General features: G+C 45.4%; 1 protein-coding gene and 1 non-coding gene across 6 annotated transcripts in view; one reads left to right on the forward strand and one right to left on the reverse strand.

Moving 5' to 3' along the window:
• Window positions 1-1,338: 1,338 nt before the first annotated feature.
• Window positions 1,339-1,411, reverse strand: TRNAF-GAA (transfer RNA phenylalanine (anticodon GAA)). The gene has a single exon. It is a non-coding gene; the product is annotated as a tRNA-Phe (tRNA).
• Window positions 1,412-4,974: 3,563 nt separating this feature from the next.
• Window positions 4,975-19,240, forward strand: part of NCKIPSD (NCK interacting protein with SH3 domain) — a 49,609-nt gene continuing 35,343 nt past the window's right edge. The window contains exons 1-2 of one of the 5 annotated variants that reach the window (XM_075574524.1): window positions 5,194-5,321; window positions 5,905-6,046. Coding sequence is in view for 3 of the 5 variants with exons in the window: in XM_075574520.1 (XP_075430635.1) it covers window positions 5,151-5,321 (171 nt within the window). In the remaining 2 variants the exon portion in view is untranslated. Of the gene's footprint in view, window positions 5,322-5,904; window positions 6,047-19,240 lie in introns of all 5 variants that reach the window. The other 4 variants (XM_075574520.1, XM_075574522.1, XM_075574519.1 and 1 more) reach the window with 4 other exon arrangements.

Here is a 19,240-nt window from a genome sequence, read left to right on the forward strand (position 1 = left end):
TGTATGCTAAGAGATAATGGGGAAAGGCAGGGTGGCAGACCTGTCTGAGACATGTGAATGTGCTCACACGTGAGATTTTTTTATTAGCTATTTTATCGAAAGATCTCAGGCTTGGGAAAAAAGTAAGGACGCTTAGCGAGCCCCTCCTGCCGTCCTGATCACCTGGGGGCCAGCGAGCCCCTCCTGCAGTCCGGATCACCTGGGGGCCAGCCAGCCCCTCCTGCAGCCCGGATCACCTGGGGGCCAGCGAGCCCCTCCTGCAGTCCTGATCACCTGGGGGCCAGCGAGCCCCTCCTTCAGTCCTGATCACCTGGGGGCCAGCGAGCCCCTCCTGCAGTCCGGATCACCTGGGGGCCAGCGAGCCCCTCCTGCAGTCCTGATCACCTGGGGGCCAGCCAGCCCCTCCTGCAGTCCTGATCACCTGGGGGCCAGCAAGCCCCTCCTGCAGTCCTAATCACCGGGGGGCCAGCCCCTCCTGCAGTCCTAATCACCGGGGGGCCAGCCCCTCCTGCAGTCCTAATCACCTGGGGGCCAGCGAGCCCCTCCTGCAGTCCTAATCACCTGGGGGCCAGCGAGCCCCTCCTGCAGTCCTGATCAGCTGGGGGCCAGCAAGCCCCTCCTGCAATCCTGATCACCTGGGGGCCAGCAAGCCCAGAAACACTGCCTGGTAGGGGGGATAAGCTACGGTCGGGCTACCGGGGACGTGTGGGCAGTAAAGGGCCTTCCTTTTTGGAAGTGAAACGTCTTTAGCGGCGTGAATGCATTTGATTGAGACGGACGTCAGTGGTGACGGAAGCTACATCAATCCTGGCAGAAGAGGCCATAAGTGTTGCCAGCTTCCAGTAGGAGGAGTCGCCGCTGACACCCACAGACGTTACCGTGCCCTGTCGCCTCTCACAGCTCCTGCTCCGGCACGGGGGGGGGGGGGGTTGAGCGCGCCGCGTCCCACGCAGCACCGCCAGGGGGAGGGGGGGAAGGGGAAGAGGAGAAAGGAAGAGCTCTGAGTGCGCACGCATACACACACGCGCGTTACCGTTCCCTGTTGCCTTCTGCTCTGGTAACGGGGAGAGTGTGGGGGTTTGAGCGCGCTGTGTCCCCCGCAGCACCACTAGAGGGGGGTGGGGAGGAAGAGCGCAGATAATTAGTGCAGAATAAATGTGTACTTTAGTATTAGGTGATACCTTTTTTCCATTTAATATATATATATTTTTTTTTTTTTTCTTTTTTCTTTGCCATGACAAAAACAAGGACATAGTACATTATACACAAAGAGTATGTACACAGTACATGCCTGTTTAAAAGTATATTAAAAAAAAAAAAAGAAAAATTGAAGCCCTTTGCCGAAACCCGGGATCGAACCAGGGACCTTTAGATCTTCAGTCTAACGCTCTCCCAACTGAGCTATTTCGGCAGCTATGAGATGTCGGTTCTTATTCTCTATTATACTATATCTGAGCATGCACTGCTTCTGGTGTGGTGATCTTTTACCCCATGGATTAACTCTCTATCTCTTGTTACAACAGTCACAATGTCATTTTTTCAGGATTTCTCCACCTGAAGCTTTTTATTCATACACCAACCGCCTCACACTCAGCCTGATACTCATGCACAACACCCACCTAGTATGTTATTCGGATATTTATTCTCTATCCTTCAATACTGAAATTACAGTGTATAAAAATAGCTGTCTTAACTATTACTATCTACAGTGTGACTGTTAACAAACACATCTTTACATACATTCATAGAACTTATTAACTGTGCCTGAACGTGTCGCGTCTCTGTGGCGCAATTGGTTAGCGCGTTCGGCTGTTAACCGAAAGGTTGGTGGTTCAAGCCCACCCAGGGACGTAAATTTTTTATTATTATTTATTTTTGCCACCAAAGTGTTGATTTTTCTTAAGTAGTGTCAGATACTTGTGAATAAATAAAACTATATATCGAAGTTAAACGTTTGCTACATTTCCTCAGGAATGCTTTTAGTAGCATATTAATAATCAACACGATCCACATGCAAATCATACCTGATAACAGATACCCTTTATATTCACTAACGTGTATGACCATTAACAGGTAACAATTAAGAATAATCATGTATATACCTATATGTCCATTATAATTTTTTTTTTTTTTTTGAAACATGTCAACATCAATTGTTGATTAAACATAACTGGTTTAATGCACAGTAATGTCTGAGTAATGTCTTTGGAAGCCAAGTTGAGTTTACAATGTAATGGGATTGAGCTGCAGATTGCTGCATTTTAAATGTGCAAACACAGCTTTTAACCCTATTGAACATATATAACGATTTTAATACAGAAATCTTGGGTGCATAGTAACTGTCATTTTGCAGACTGGCCACTCTGTGTCACTGCTATTGCACAGAACAGTTTTTCAAACCCCCTGCTGATGAAGGGGCCTGTGTTTCAAGACAATTTGAGAACATTGAAAATGTTCCTCCTGCCTTGAAGTATTGAAGTACTTTCGAGTCATAATGCAATCCGCCAGAACACACACTTCTTCGTGTTTGGCGTTGACGCAGAAACCCGGATTCACTAAACGCAGATGCTCGTAATAGAATTCAATAGCAATTAGGACATCAGCTTAGGCCCGTTCTATACTGTGTGAGTGTGTGTGTGAGAGTGTGAGTGTGTGTGTGAGAGTGTGTGTGAGTGTGTGTGAGTGTGTGAGTGTGTGAGTGTGAGTGTGTGAGTGTGAGTGTGAGTGTGTGAGTGTGTGTGGTGTGTGTGGATTGTGTGAGTGAAATAATGGTTTAAATAAGATTTTTTAAAGAAAAAAAAAGTTGAATAAATATATTTTTTTAATTTGTGCACTCATTGACACACACACACACACACACACACACACACACACACAAACACACACACACACACACACACACACACACACACACACACACACACACACACACACATTTCATCGGCGGTAGCGACGCAAAATCTTTATTTTCTGGTCTTCCCTGCTGACTGTCGGCTCCACGTTCCCTGCCGTGCGCGCGTGCGGCCCTTGTACTAACCTCAGCCATCTATAACTGCCGTGCGCGCGCATGGCGTAGCACAGGCACCAGTATAGAAGGAGCCTCAGGCAGCGTCCCCGCTTTGGGGGCATGTTGAGCATGCTTCAAAGTCACATTTTTTTTGTCTCAAGCGACAAGTTTGGGAGAGCATGCGTGCGCGCGCACACCGCGTGAGCGTGGACGCCTACAAAACGAGTACGAGAAGTAAAAACGGCAAGCGCCAAGCTCACAGCACGCTCAGCACCAGCAGGGACACAGCCTTAGGCTGGGGCCATAGAGGGGTTAGCAGGGCTGAGGCACGCTGATGCTGAGGCTCGCCTGCTGAAATCTGCGCGATTTCATGCCCATGCAGGCGAGCCAGCGGGCGCGATCGGGAGGCGGGGCAGTGACGTCGCTGGGCCAATCGCCCGCGATGCACCGACGTCAACGTCACGGCGCCGTGACGTTGACGCTGCTCCGCGCTGATTGGATGTTTTCAGCCGACAGCGCTCTGAAAAACAGTCTGGCTGTCGGCTGAAAAATCCAGCGCCTCAGCACGCCTGCGGACGCTCGCGTGAGCCCCCTCTAAAGACATCCTCATGGAGGATGCAGGGGCTCAGCGCGGAGCGTCCGTACGGCTCAGCACGAACGTGCCTTCTATGGACTCAGCCTTAGACTCCCCCCCCTCCTCTATTTTTGGTGGATGGGACAAACACAAAGGAAAAGATGAATACCCTCAATTTACTGCTGTGTTAGACCGCATCCAAACTAGGATAACACATTAAGATGGCCTTTCATTGAGTAAGACTGTCAGCAGGTAAATGAGACGTCTTTCTATTGACTGCTTTTTTATGGCAGGGGATTGTCTTCCATTGAATGAGACTGCCTTCCATTAAGGTAGGTAGATAAGATAGGTAGACTGGCTTCAGCTAAATTAGACTGCCTTCTATTGAGTGAAACTCACTCCCAAAGAATAGTTCCTTCATTTGGGTAAAAGGGCCACCTACAGAATGTGGGACTGCCTACCAATATGTGAGACTGTCTGCCTGAATGAGACTGCCACTCATTGGAGAAAAAGGCCAACAAATGAATGAGACTGCCTCAGAAAATTGGACTGCCACCACTTGGATGAGACTGTTGTGCAGAAAATAAGATTGCCACTTGTTGAATAAGACTGCCACTCATTGGATGACTGTTTTTTTTCTTCAAAAAATGAGACTGCCACTCATTGAGTAAGACTTTCAGAAAATGAGACTGTCTCCTAGAAAATGAGACTGCCACTCATTGAATAACTTTCAGAAAATTAGGCTGCCATTCATTGAATAAGACTGCCACTCATTGGATGAGACTGTCTCCCAGAAAATGAGACTGCCACTCATTGAGTAAGACTTTCAGAAAATGAGACTGTCTCCTAGAAAATGAGACTGCCACTCATTGAATAAGACTTTCAGAAAATTAGGCTGCCATATGAGACTGCCACTCATTGAATAAGACTTTCAGAAAATTAGGCTGCCATTCATTGAATAAGACTGCCACTCATTGGATGAGACTGTCTCCCAGAAAATGAGACTGCCACTCATTGAGTAAGACTTTCAGAAAATGAGACTGTCTCCTAGAAAATGAGACTGCCACTCATTGAATAAGACTTTCAGAAAATTAGGCTGCCATATGAGACTGCCACTCATTGAATAAGACTTTCAGAAAATTAGGCTGCCATTCATTGAATAAGACTGCCACTCATTGGATGAGACTGTCTCCCAGAAAATGAGACTGCCACTCATTGAATAAGACTTTCAGAAGATGAGACTGCCTCCCAGTGAGTGACGGCCTAAATCAAGACACTGAGGGAGCTCGCGTCAGACTGTCACACAGTGACGTCTCATGACGTCTCCCTAAAGAGAGAGAGGAGAGGAAGGCGGGGCCTGCTTCGCGCGCTCCTTCCCCGCTGTCACAATTCTCGCGCGCGGGCGGACGTGTCACGCGCTTGTATTGCGCGCGCAGCAGGATCCCCGCACGCGCGCGCTCCCCCTGACACCTCCGGTACGGTTCGGCAGATTCCCGCCTTTTCGGTCACACCCCCCTCCCGCGGCCTGTGAGGCGGAGGAGGGGATCCCCCCTTCCCTGCACAGCGGTCATGTACCACTCCCTGTACGCCTTCCGCTCCCCGGAGCCCAACTCGCTGCAGTTCGCTATCGGGGAGAGTTTCCTGATCTTGGAGAGGAGTAACCAGCATTGGTGGCTGGCGAGCCGCTGCAGCAGCGGGGACACGGGCTACGTGCCGGCCTCCTACCTCCAGCGGGTCCAGGTGCGTCACACAGGGGGAGCGAGTGCGGGGGGCACTGTCCACTCCCGTGTGTGTCACTCCCGTGTGTGTGTGTTTCTGTCACTGTCCACTCCCGTGTGTGTCACTCCCGTGTGTGTCACTCCCGTGTGTGTGTGTGTGTGTGTGTGTGTGTGTTTCTGTCACTGTCACTGTCACGGTGTGTGTGTGTGTCACTGTGTGTGTGTGTGTGTGTGTGTCACTGTCTACTTTCGTCAGTCTGTTGTCTTCATGTAATTATGTGGATATATATACAGTAATTCATTATGCTATGTTCATATGGTACACACATTCGTTATGTTCATATTGTGCATACACATTGCCAGAAACATACATGCACAAATATGTGTGTGTGTGTATATGTATGTATGTGCGCGCGCATGTATGTTTCTGGCAGTGTGTATGCACAATATGAACATAATTCGTTATTTGTTAACTCTATGCCCAGGACATACTTGAAAACGAGAGGTAACTCTCAATGTATTACTTCCTGGTAAAACATTTTATAAATATATGTATCCCCATGACTCGGGGAGCTACACCTGCTGAGTAACTGTTTGGCATACAGGAGGCCTAATCCGCCGCCACTGGGAGCCTGGGGTGATCGCGTTCTTTCTGGATACAGCACCTCCACCTGGGAGGGATCCTATCGCTGCAGGAAATCCCCTCACAGGAACCAATACAGTCAGTGAATAAGGATACACACACTGGTATAACTAACTTATATTTACTGACACATAACTAGATAACACAACCATAAAAGGCCCCCACAATACAGTACCCATACAATATACCCCACCCCGGTGGAACCCCCAAAGTACTGAGGGTGCCCTGGTCACCTAACCACCCCATTGTCCACAGAGCCAGGCCCACCCAAAGTGTATGTGGAGTAGCGCTTCGCCAGTGTGTGTCGTTGGTGCACGTGGGTACCGTCCTGGTCTTAGGCCAGACCAAGCCAACTTGGAAATGGTGGATTCGCTGAACCGCTCTGTGATCCCACGACGCGGGGTCAGTCTGATCCTCTCACTCTCTGTACCGGAGGCGTCCGCCTCTTGAGGGACCTCCAGCTGGAGGGAAACCCTTAATGTTTCTTAGGGTGCCTGTGGTCTGTTCCCAGGCCGCAGCTCACCGCGTGACGTCAGTCACCGGTGCATGACGTCACCGGTGCACGAACACTGTGTATGTTATTGGAGAAGCGTCCCTATCTGGGGGCCTTCCCTACAGCACAACAAGCTACAGAGGGTCGTGGCCTAGCTGGGACCTGTGGAAAGATCTGGCCTAGTTCAGGGGCTACTGGCACCCTGAACATTTCCTCACCCCTTGTCGTCCTGCTCCCTAATGGCGTTCTGCTGTATTTCGCGCCAAACTCCACTGCTCTGCCTTCGGCTGCGTCGCCCATGCCGCGGACCGCCCTCATGCTTGCGAGTGGTGAAATCACCAACTCTCCAAGCATGAGCGTTGGACTGTCCTGCAAAGTTTCCAGGGGGGTGGGGGTTAGGCGGTACATGGCCTAAACAGTGACGTGCTGATTGGCTGAGGAGGTCATGTGACCCCTCAGCGCGCCTCAGTCCATTTAATCTGTCTCGGCAAGTGCCCAGAGCCCGCGAGCGTATGTGTACGCTGCGTGAGCATGGCCGGACAGACTTAAATTGATTGTGCGCGGTCAGCGGCAGCGTGGACGCAGCCTTACGTGGATCCTTCATCCCTATTGGCTGTGCTGCTCCACGTGGTGCTTGCCCTAGAGGAGCCTTGTAGTCCCCTGCGGCTCTTGCGGAGCCACCTAATATGGCCGCCGCAGCTACTGCCCTACTGTGCATGTGCCGGGCATTGAAGATGGCGGCCCCCGCTTGCTGGATATGCCGCGGAGCTCCGGCAACCCAGTCTCCCTGCAGCCTTCCCCCACCCGCTACGGAGGGGAGATGGGACCCGTATGTATGTATGTATTTGGAACCTTAGGCTGCGCTTATAGTGACAGCGACGCGACATCGCATCAAAACAAATGCATTGGCTCCGTCGTGTGCACTTTTAGTATGCGCAGCGCGATGCAGCCAGAAGAATTCAAACCCCTCCTGTCTTATGTTAAATAATAAATATAAAATACTTGTCAGATTGGCATAAAGTTATTTATCACCCAGATAAGACCCTTTAAATATGTTACTGGAATTGGTTAATTTTGGTTCTAGGAGGGATTGCCCCAGAAGAATGTCTGTAGCTCCAATATATTCACTCCTTGCGTTAACACCCCTTACCCAAGCACACGCTACATGAAACCCCCTCTACTGTCTAAGTTTTATGTTTGAAGCACTTATTCCCATTTTGTATTACATCCCATGTTACTTTGTTGCCGATTTTATAGTTGTGTTGTGCAGTGTATATGGATGGTGCTATAAAAGTAAAGTGTGTGTGTGTCTATACGCACACCGATTTCTTGTTATCCATAGCTGCACGTTTGACACAATGGGGGTTCTTCCTTAAATAGTGATAGTGCCCAATGGGACACTATATCACACCGAAACTTTCATTGATGTCAATGGGTTTCCATGCCATAGTGCTGATCGGCACTATCACAGCTTACTGACTAACCCCCATTGTCTGTTAAATGTGCAGCGATTGATACTCTCCTACCATTTGAGTGTAAGGCGATATTGTTGATGTCATATAATAGACAGAGCCAATGTTGACACCTTGGCAATGGTGCAAGTTAGAAATTCCAATGTCTAACACGAATAGTTTGTAGGCAAGTCAATCGCTTCTTCCCACCCTTGCCAGAGGAGCACAGCCCTAAAATGTCAATCGACTTCAAGCAACTGGACTTTTGTCTGTTACCTGCATTTTGCCATGTTCGTGCTGAACATGCAACAGCTGTTCAATGTGTTTTTGTTGGCCTCCACAGGTCACCTGGGATCCCTTTTTAAATTAGTGGCTTTCATTTGCAGAGAGCAGAGACTGCACGCCCCCTCGGAGGCACAGCTGTCAGTCACCGCCCTGCTTTCAGAGGTCGTGGCCTACAATGCCTTGCATAACCCTATTTAAAGTACATGTAATGGGCATCACTGACAGCTCAGTCTCCCAAGCGGGTTGCAAGTGTGCGGACAGTCTTCTTTGGTGGACCCTCCCTTGGTGTATATGGTCAATATTGTGTAAAAGAAAGTGTTTTTTTCTTTTTTCTTAAAACAATACTAGAAATCATGATGTTTCAGGCGACAAAGTGACTTTCTGTAGAAGGTTCATTTGAATAAGGTCATCTGGAGATGAAAACATCAGCTTATCTGGTATTATATGGTTTAAATAAACACTTTGTTTACACTAAATTGTCGGGTGTCGCTACTTGTGAATTTATGTAATCCCTTTTGACGGCATACAGAGCTGCCATGTAAAGACGCTAATGAAAGGATATGTGCCGTCATTTCAACAGTAAAAAATGAGGCCCGGGGATATCTAAGATGCATATGGATCAAAAATATAAACCAGCATGCTCAACAAATTGTGTGTATGTGTTTTTAATGAATGCAGATCTGCTGCACTCTTGTAACTTAAACTACTGTCCTCGGCGGTCTGATATTCAATTTGACCATATTATGCAAGTATTGTAGGTGCTCGCAGGAGACTTCCAATTTAGTAAAATAATGTTTTAGAGTTCTCACCTTGACAAAGACTGCGTGGCAGTCGAAACTTGGGTTCTTTTTTGCTGAATACTTTTGCTATATTGAATTCCGTGTGCCTGGATTTTGCCTTCTACATGTGAACCCCTGGGGACTTTGCAGGATTGTCCCTTCTTGTCCCTGAGCACCGGCAGGTGATATTCTCTTCAACCAGAAGTTATTGTGTGCCAGAACCTCAGTCACCAGTTACATGAACCTCAACATTTCAGTCCGATGTCAAGTAAGGTCCTGTATTGGGACCGAAACGTTGATGTTTATGGAATAAAACATTATTGCACTACACACACTGTTATAGCCTAAGACTAGGTGCCTTTGACTGGGAGCCTGATAGTCCTGGTATACAAACTGCTCTGAATTTGTTAACTATTGTAATCTTTCAGGGGAAATCATTACATTCCAGTGTTTAATTTAATTATGAATTAAGGGTATTCATGCTACCTATGATTACAATAATGAATGTGATTCAAATTCTTGCTACGTCAGAGATGTTCAATTAGGCTAGCAAATTTAATATAATCTAATATAAGATGTTCAATTTAATGCAATAAGTAATTTCCATGCTTTATAAGACACGGATTAGCTATTTAATAACCACATTTCTAGTCTTAATGTAAAATCCCCTTTCACTGAATAAATGTGACATTGAATGAAGTATAATGGCTGACTGGAAACGGGGGTATTACTATAGATTAACCCGTTGAGTGCTGGAAGGCCCACAACACCAGAAAGCCCCTGGCCATCTGGCACATCACGATCACGTGACCGCTCCGCGTAACATTCACGTGATTGCGGCGTCTGATTACAGGAACGTAAATATCTATTAACAAAAGTTAAAAACAGTTGTTGACACAGGAAACGCACAAAACAAATATCATTTTTCATGATACAGTATGTATAACAAGTTATACATTAAATCGAGGGCTGGGTGCATACCCCAATATGACACCTTAGAATGTTCTGAACTTGGACAGATATTATGGCCAGTAAAATGTGTAGAAGGCAATTAATGCATTCTGGTGTTGCTCCAAATTAATGACAACAATCTTTTGATATTTTTTACTTTGTTTAATTGATTCTGAGCACACCAGCAAATGCATTAATTCTTGCACTGTTAATAAACCATTGATGTTATTTTCTTGATTTTAGATTCTTAGGCCGTGATTATAGCGAAAAACGCACGCGGCGTCGCCAAAACAAGTAGCAAAAATCCAATGAAAGTGCTCGTACCGCTGGTGAAGGTCGCGGCGCGCTGTACTGCAAAGTGGACGACTGGGGAAGAGACTGCAACATTGGTTATTTTCTGGCGACTGCCATGTCGCGTGTGCGGTTCAGCCGATGAGGGCGAACCGCTCATGGCCACGCCTTCTGCCCTGTCTCCCTGGTATAATCAAGATGCTGCTCGGCGGCAGCGCTGGGTGACGTCACAGAATAGCGCTGCTGCCTTGTAGCACTTGGTATAATCAAGGCCTTACTGATAATTAATGCCAGCTCTTTCTATCACCTGCAGTTTTTACTGTAAATGTTTTTTTATCTATATCGGTGTGGTGCTAAAAGTTCTGTAATTTGTCATGTAGTATGCATGCATTTTATTCACAGTTAAACATTTTGAGAGGTATCTATTCAGTTTAAAATAAACAGTAGTTGACAAATATGGATGAAACGCAGGCAAATATAACAGTGACTTCAATTTTTAAAAACTTATCAAACAATAAATTGACTTCATTTGCAATGTTTTGTTGCGTGCATTATTTAAACTGATATTGTATTCATATTTGATAGGTCAATACACTGGGCTGCTCGTACCCTATGCATTATTAAAACTGAGGACATGGTACATAAACATAGAATTCTCTTGGGGCTCATTAATTTTGCTGTGGAGTTTGTGGGCTGGGTCTGTTCATTTCCCTCCCATTAGGTGTAATATTTTATTGTTCCTGGCTTTAGGCTAAATGTATAGCAGGATGGCTATGGGAAGTTTCCATATTTACATTTTATTTCACATGTGTGGGCCTTAATATATCAGTGGAACTGATTGTATTGTCTGGCAAAAATTGCTTACAATTGACTGCTTTGTCCCTTGTATTTTGTTTATCTTGCATGGTGCTATCAATGAATTTGGGAGTGATTTTGAGTTTCATCTTGGGGGATTCTATGGAAAATAACATGGTGGTGAATACGGCCCTTTGTTTAGTGCTTGTTCACTCATTGTAGCTGTTCTGTGTATTCCGTATACATTTTCATGCATGCATCCTCACATAAAATCATCCGTTATACAATATTCATAATCAAATAAAGTCTGCGTGTGGTTGTTTTTTTTTTTGGTGGATATAATTTTTTTTAAATACTTGTTTTTGTGCTGTCCTGCTGTTTTTAGCAGCTTTATTTGCCAGTTTTTCAATTCGTTATAATTTCAATGTTTTTAATAGAGAAAGATATGACCCATTGAACCTTGTTTTAATTAGTAGTACTCGAAGGCAACTTTTTTTTTTTTTATAGCTCATTCACTTCTATAGGCTGTAAGGTATTGTCCCAGGCCCTGGAAGGGGTCTAATGCAGTAGCCCTGTAAATATGGCCATCCCATTATGCATGGTTGGTAAATCCTAAACTAAATACTTAGAGAAAAACCTGCTATACACATTATCATTTAACTTTATGATTTGATTTTCTGCTAATCACTCAATCCTGTAAGAAGAAATGCTTCTTATTTAGCTTTTGGTAGCTAGTACACATGTACATTGTGTTCTTAGTGTAGTGCTATTCCTCTATACCAGACACTTGTATTAATAAGCTTACTTATGTCTCCAGGAAAAAAAAATAGTGGCTGATAATCTTGCAGTGATTTATAATTGGCAACATGTTCTTGCATGCTTGTTGAACACTTGCCAGCACTTTGCTAAGAATACTTAGCGTACTACTTAAATCCTTTGAATCCATTTGGCCTGTCAAAATTAAAAGGACATGTCACTTTTCATATTTCCACTTTCCTACACTATGCAACTCTGCAAATTATTTAGCTAATTAAGTTATGCATGAAACAATGAGTTGCAATTGGTTGACTGATTTGAAATCTCTTTCAGAAATGGTGGTTCTGTCTTTGTTCTGCAGGCGCATTGAGTGAAAGGACCGCTTTTTTGGGAGGAGCAGTGTGCACGTATATTTTTTTTTTAGATATTTGTTCTCTGTCTTGATGCATGGGAATGACATCAGACCTTTGTCTCCATCTAGCGCACAATATTCTAAAGCTGCATTTAACAATAGCAAAAAATACATGTTTCAAAAAAAAAAAAAAAAAAATAGTTGCTGCACTTATATTGAACATACTCTGATTTAAAAAATCAATATATTCCTGTGAACGGCCTTGCTCCACTTCATCAGTGTTCCCACAAAGTATGACACAGAGCTTGAAGGGGATTTGAACTGATCCTCAAAGGTAGCGCGTGAGATGTGCTAGTGTTTTTATTCATCATAAAACAGAGCTGAAACGTTGCATTCGGGATTGTATTCCGTAAGGGTTTGGGTCAAATACATCTGGAGAAGATTTCTTCCTTCTCTATACAACAACTCTGAATGTGGCAAGGCAAAAATTAGCTACTGTACGTTTCCTATTGTAAATGTATGTTGGCAAAAAGTGGACCTGTGTGAAAATGAAATAATCAAGTTTGAGTGAGGTAGGCATTTTCCGTAAACGACATTGCGTCATCTTCTACAAACTAGGAAGTGATGCGTTGTAGAGGCCAGCGGCAGGATGTTCAATACGTCCTCTAGTGTTTCCACGCTTCGTAATTGTTGTCCTGCCATTGGGTTCTTTGCTAATTTTCCAGTTCTGTCGCCACGGGAACCAACACTTCCCATTTCTTTCATACGGGCTTGTGACCGGCATTGGTTGGGTTAAGTTGAGTGAGGGAACATAAGAATAGTAATTTCACCTTTAAAGCTGCAGACCAAGCCATATTCTACATGTTTGTTTATTTAATTTTTTTTGTTAATCAGTTCTGTACGATGAGAAAATACTTGCAGTTTGTTTTTTCAACCACTCTGAATTATATTTTTAATGTATTATAATGTAACACGCATTTTTGTTTCTCTAGCAACCATTTACCAAGACACATCCCGTTCCTCTTCTGAAACAGGCTCTGGCACACCCCTTTTATTGAACCCTGCCCCCTCTCTAGCAGTGCACCAATTGTATCTAGTGACTGCCTGGTCACATGATCTTCCCCACAGAACTTTACATCTTTAGTCCTCTTCTGCTGCACTGACAGCCATTTAGTGAACCCCGAGCCGAATCTTTGCCGGTTGATTACAGGAGAACAGATTGATTGTCAACTTAGCGAATTACTTATTGTGTGGATTGTATTGATATATATGAAGAATATGTTGTATGGTGCTCAATAGAAAACAGCAAAAAACAGAATAAATATTGAAAAACGGAATTAACCCAATATGTATAGATAACAAATAATTCCGAAAGATGTAAACTGGTAGACTGTAATCCCACGAAGCACTGAGGTAAGGATACAATAATATTTAACACCTGCTGGTGACCAGTATTATAAACATCAGTAGAAACGGAATGATTATTGTAACTGAAATCCAATATGGTGGACAAACTGGAATAGACTCACATTGGGATGGTGATCCACGATTGACAGCAAGTCCTGATGTAGCCAGTAGTCCATGGGTTAATTGTGCCTCCGTCTGTGGATGGATGCAATAGACAAAAAAAGGGAAAAAACGGAGCACTAAATCCAAGGCTGGTTGAGCCAAAATAAGATACAAGGATGCGTTCCCATGATAAAAATAGCTTGTTTAATGGATAAGAGCAAAACAACCACACCAACGCGTTTCGGACAAACAAAAAGTCCTTTCTCAAGGTGAATAACCACTAAACCCATATGGAGTGTTATTTATATAAAAATACTAACCCGCGCGCGCCAATCGCCACCATTTCCGCATACGTCACTAATTGGGACGTAATGCGTCATCACGTAGCTGTACGTCACTCTCCCGCGCGAAGCAAAACACCAGGGCGCCGACTGAAGGGATCGGAAAGAGACTCACCGCCCCTTGAGGTCAATGGGCTCATCCGCATCCGCCGCAGGCTGTTACCCGTGCGTGACTATCATATTAAAAAAAGGATAAACAATCCAATAAATGTTCGACGTCAAGATAAGTTTAATTAACATTTTATTGGATTGTTTATCCTTTTTTTTAATATGTTTGTTTGTATGTTCTGTATACATTTTTGCAAGTTGTTATTTTGCATTTTTTATTGACGTTTGTCCCCGGCTTGAAGTGTCTCTGATCAATAAAGTTGTAACTTTTTTGTATAGGCCCAGTGACGCGCCCGCGCCCATCACCACGTGACATGTGCGTCGCGTCCCCAGACGCGCGATAGTCACGCACGGGTAACAGCCTGCGGCGGATGCGGATGAGCCCATTGACCTCAAGGGGCGGTGAGTCTCTTTCCGATCCCTTCAGTCGGCGCCCTGGTGTTTTGCTTCGCGCGGGAGAGTGACGTACAGCTACGTGATGACGCATGACGTCCCAATTAGTGACGTATGCGGAAATGGTGGCGATTGGCGCGCGCGGGTTAGTATTTTTATATAAATAACACTCCATATGGGTTAGTGGTTATTCACCTTGAGAAAGGACTTTTTGTTTGTCCGAAACGCGTTGGTGTGGTTGTTTTGCTCTTATCCATTAAACAAGCTATTTTTATCATGGGAACGCATCCTTGTATCTTATTTTGGCTCAACCAGCCTTGGATTTAGTGCTCCGTTTTTTCCCTTTTTTTGTCTATTGTATCCATCCACAGACGGAGGCACAATTAACCCATTGTATTGATATATACATTAAAGGGGGCGGGGGGTGGGGCGTAAACCGGCTGCTTGGACTGCTGCCTTAAAAGGCACGAAGTTTAGTATCTTACACAGTTAAGCACGATGTCAAAGTGCAGCCATTCCACAATTGCTGGATCAAAATATATAGACTTTTTTTTTTGTTGAAAAACTAGTGAAGAAATACCTTCAACACAATAGAATGATTGTCTTTAAAATCGTACTTATTGCAGAAATCAGATTATTGGGAGGGGTTTTCACTGTTTGCATCAAGGAAATCCATTCCTAGAAGTTTTGCAGTATTTTGTAATTGGGAGTTCCGGTCTGTCCTGTTATAACCCTGTTGATTTATTACAAAAAAATAAATAAAATAAAATTACCTATCCTCACAATTTTGCGAGTTCAGTGTGCTAAAAAAGTTACATTTCCGTGCTCCTAGCTCAACGTGCAATGTATTGGAAACAAAGAAGTATTCGTATTGCACATGCAAAATAAGCGGACAAAAAAATGGAGGAAAATTCTCAACATTTCCTTAGGTATACGCTTTTTCTTTGGACACCAGACCAGTGCCAAAGCTGCCATTTTGTTTCGGCTTAGTTTCTAACCCTACTGCTTTTGGCCCTCAGTATTAACTAGATACCTTCTATTCCACCCCCCCACACCCCCCATCTCTTCATTCTTTCCGCAGAGTTGGAGAAATGTAGTCCATAATTAAATTATTTGTAACTAAAGTACAATCTTGGTTTTGCAGTGCAAGCTCTTTGCAGCAGTGGATGTTAATGTAGTACTGTACTGGTTTTGTCTTTTAGGCTTGAGGATAATGGTGTATTGCCGTGTTACTGTATTACAAACAAGTTACATGATCAGCAGCCAATTAACAGTGCTAGTTTTGCTGACTTGTGTTACCCCTTTTATATAGGTACTAGCTGAGAGACCCGGCGTTGATCGTGAGTTAAATTTCCCGCTGGGATGGGGGGGGGACGACGACACAGTGGACAGGAGGGGGACGACACAGTGGACAGGAGGGGGACGACAAAGTGGACAGGAGGGGGTGGGGGGACAGTGGACAGGAGGGGGTGGGGGGGACAGTGGACAGGAGGGGGTGGGGGGACAGTGGACAGGAGGGGGCGGGCAGTGGACAGGAGGTTGCTTAAAATTTCTGGGTCCCTCCTCTCCACTCCCCCTGTATGTTTCTCCGCTCCCCCCTCTCTCTCCGCTCATCCCCCCCTGCCCACCATGCGCAGCTCCGGTCCCCACCCTACAATGTCTGACACACACACACACACACACACACACACACACACACACACACACACACACACACACACACACACACACAGTGTCACACACACAGTGTCACACACACACACACACACACACACAGTGTCACACACAGTGTCACACACACACGCACTGTCACACACACACGCACTGTCACACACACACGCACTGTCACACACAGTGTCACACACACGCACTGTCACACACACACACACACACACAGTGTCACACACACACGCACTGTCACACACAGTGTCACACGCACGCACTGTCACACACACACACACACACACACACACACACACACACACACACACACACTGTCTCACACACACACACACACACACACTGTCTCACACACACACACACACACACACACACACACACACACACACACACACACACACACACACACACACACACACACACACTGTCTCACACACACACACACACACACACACACACTGTCTCACACACACACACACACACACACACACTGTCTCACACACACACACACACACACACACACTGTCTCACACACACACACACACACACACACACACACACACACACACACACACACACACACACACACACACACACACACTGTCTCACACACACACAGTGTCACACTCACACACACACACACACACACACTCACACTCACACTCACACTCACACTCACACACACTCTCACACACACACACTCTCACACACACACACTCTCACTCACACACACTCTCACTCACACACACTCTCACTCACACACACTCTCACTCACACACACACACACTCACACACACACACACTCACACACACAGATATGTCACCTCTCCTTCCGGGCGCCGCCATCTTATGCACTCGGTGCCGCGAGGCAGCTGCAGGCTGTCTGCTCACTGCCTGTCCCCCCCCCCGGGGAGGGAGGTGAGCGAGCGCCGGGGAGGGAGGTGAGCGAGCGCCGGGGAGGGAGGTGAGCGAGCGCCGGGGAGGGAGGGGAGCGAGCGCCGGGGAGGGAGGGGAGCGAGTGGCGGGTCTTTGGGCGGGAAAACACGCACCTGACAGGAGCCGGGCGGGAACAGACCGCCTCAGTATTGCCAACGCCGCCATCTTGTCTGACCTTACGCGAGTGCCCAGCACACGATTTATATATACAGTATCCTGTTGTAAATCATGTGTATAAATAGCCTGAGGAAAGAGAGAGCGACATCTGGTGGGACCAGCTGCAGGAGGAAGGGGGTCCTTCCGGAGGCTGTCTGCCCACTGCCTGTCCCCCCGCCGGGGAGGGAGGTGAGTGATGGGGGGAGAGGGAGAGGGAGACGCAGAGGGGGAAGAGAGTGGCAGTTGGGTGATGTCAGAGCCACCAATCTGATTGGCCAGAGGCTGAGGACCAATCAGATTCACCGCAGCTAGCACCAACCTTTCGATTTTATATATTAAGATTTAAAGATATGAATTCTGCACAATAAGGTCTCATGCTTTAAATGACAATGATGTTACAAAACAGATTGCATTTGCACTTGTTTTCCATATGCTTGCATTGTGTATTTGACATTGTTTCTTTTTGGCAACTAACCAAAATAAAGCACAATTGTATATATTTTAATATACACATTACATGATGTCAATTCTCCCTGTTGGCAGGTCTTTTAGTCGGTTCAATATGTTCAATCTGTACAGGCGTTTGTAATCTTCATATACTTCTCACAAGGGACAACAAGAAGGTATGATTTCAGGGACCGTCCAAGGTACTTTCTGTAGATGTGGAGACAACTCCTATTTCTTGAATTAGACTAGCAGACCTGGATGTATATATCCTATCTATATATATCAAATGAAAGCAAGAATTCATGGCTCTGAGAATGAAGACGGACGTACAGAAAAATCAATACTGCAATCATGGAAATGGGCAGATGGCAGCTGGGATTGTTGAAGCTCGTAAAGTGACAGGAACAAGAGATTGAATTAAAAAGGAGCCTTTTCCTGCCCTTTACCTTGGAAATGCATTGAGCGGACTTGTCACGGAAAGCCTACCTTCTGATTTGATGCCTTTTTGTCCAGGGATTTACTGGTACTATATTTAGTTTTCAAATAAATATAGCGTATATGATTTATTTATTTATTTTTCTCCCCCAGGTCATCCAAGGACGGCTGGGATTGTGGTCCATTATTGTAACCATGGACTTGAATGTAGGATTTGATGTAATGTGAAGATGTTGTGCCCCATAATGAGAGATTTAACCTGAAACAGTACAGATTTAATCCCAGCTAGTACAGTAGAAACATCTAATCATTTAAGCAGCGGGTTTCAACGTTCATAATCTTGCTGTAAACTCTGATGGCAAATGCACAGACCTAGGAAATAAAAACGGAATATTGGATATAAACCAATAAAGCAGGGGAATTGGGTTACACACGACTGCAGCACATATGGTGTCTGTGTAGCATCACCACACGGTTAGGGTTATCGCCTAGCAATAATAGCTGACTGACTGACGCCTCATAACAGCATATCCAATACTTCACATGTTCACACACAGGAAATAAATCTCGGTAAAACCATCCTCATAAATGTTCTGTGTTTGGTCTGGCCTTAACCACGAGCGATACAATTTAGGTTTACAAAACTTTTAATGCTGCAACCTATACTATTAATGCTGCAGACCAAGCAGACCAAGCAATATCCTATATGGTGTGTTTTTTAATTTTGAAAATTTTTTTTTATACAAATACTTGAAGTATTTAAAAGAAAAAAAAAATACAATGTCTCTTAGGCTGCGTACATAGTGCATGCGGCACGAACAAATTCATGCAAGTGCACCACTCCGGCCATGCTGCACGCTATGCGAAGCGAGCGGCAAGATTTGGTGAAGACAAATTTGATTTCACGTGTGACGGCCGCATCACATGAGCCGTTTGAGCCAATGAGGGTGAACCAGCCTGATGACATCACGGACACGCCTCTATCGCGCGCGTGAACAGAGTCCACAGATCGCTGAGACAACAGGCTACGCTTATAGTACTTGCGACTGCCGCGTCGCCGTAGCCTTAGCAGTATGTTACAATATGCCAGACAGGAGACGATCAGGGCATGCAGTAGATTGATAGAGGAAAGTGGGAATC

The sequence above is a fragment of the Ascaphus truei genome, chromosome 17, assembly GCF_040206685.1.
Source record: "Ascaphus truei isolate aAscTru1 chromosome 17, aAscTru1.hap1, whole genome shotgun sequence".
Taxonomy (NCBI): Eukaryota; Metazoa; Chordata; class Amphibia; order Anura; family Ascaphidae; genus Ascaphus; species Ascaphus truei.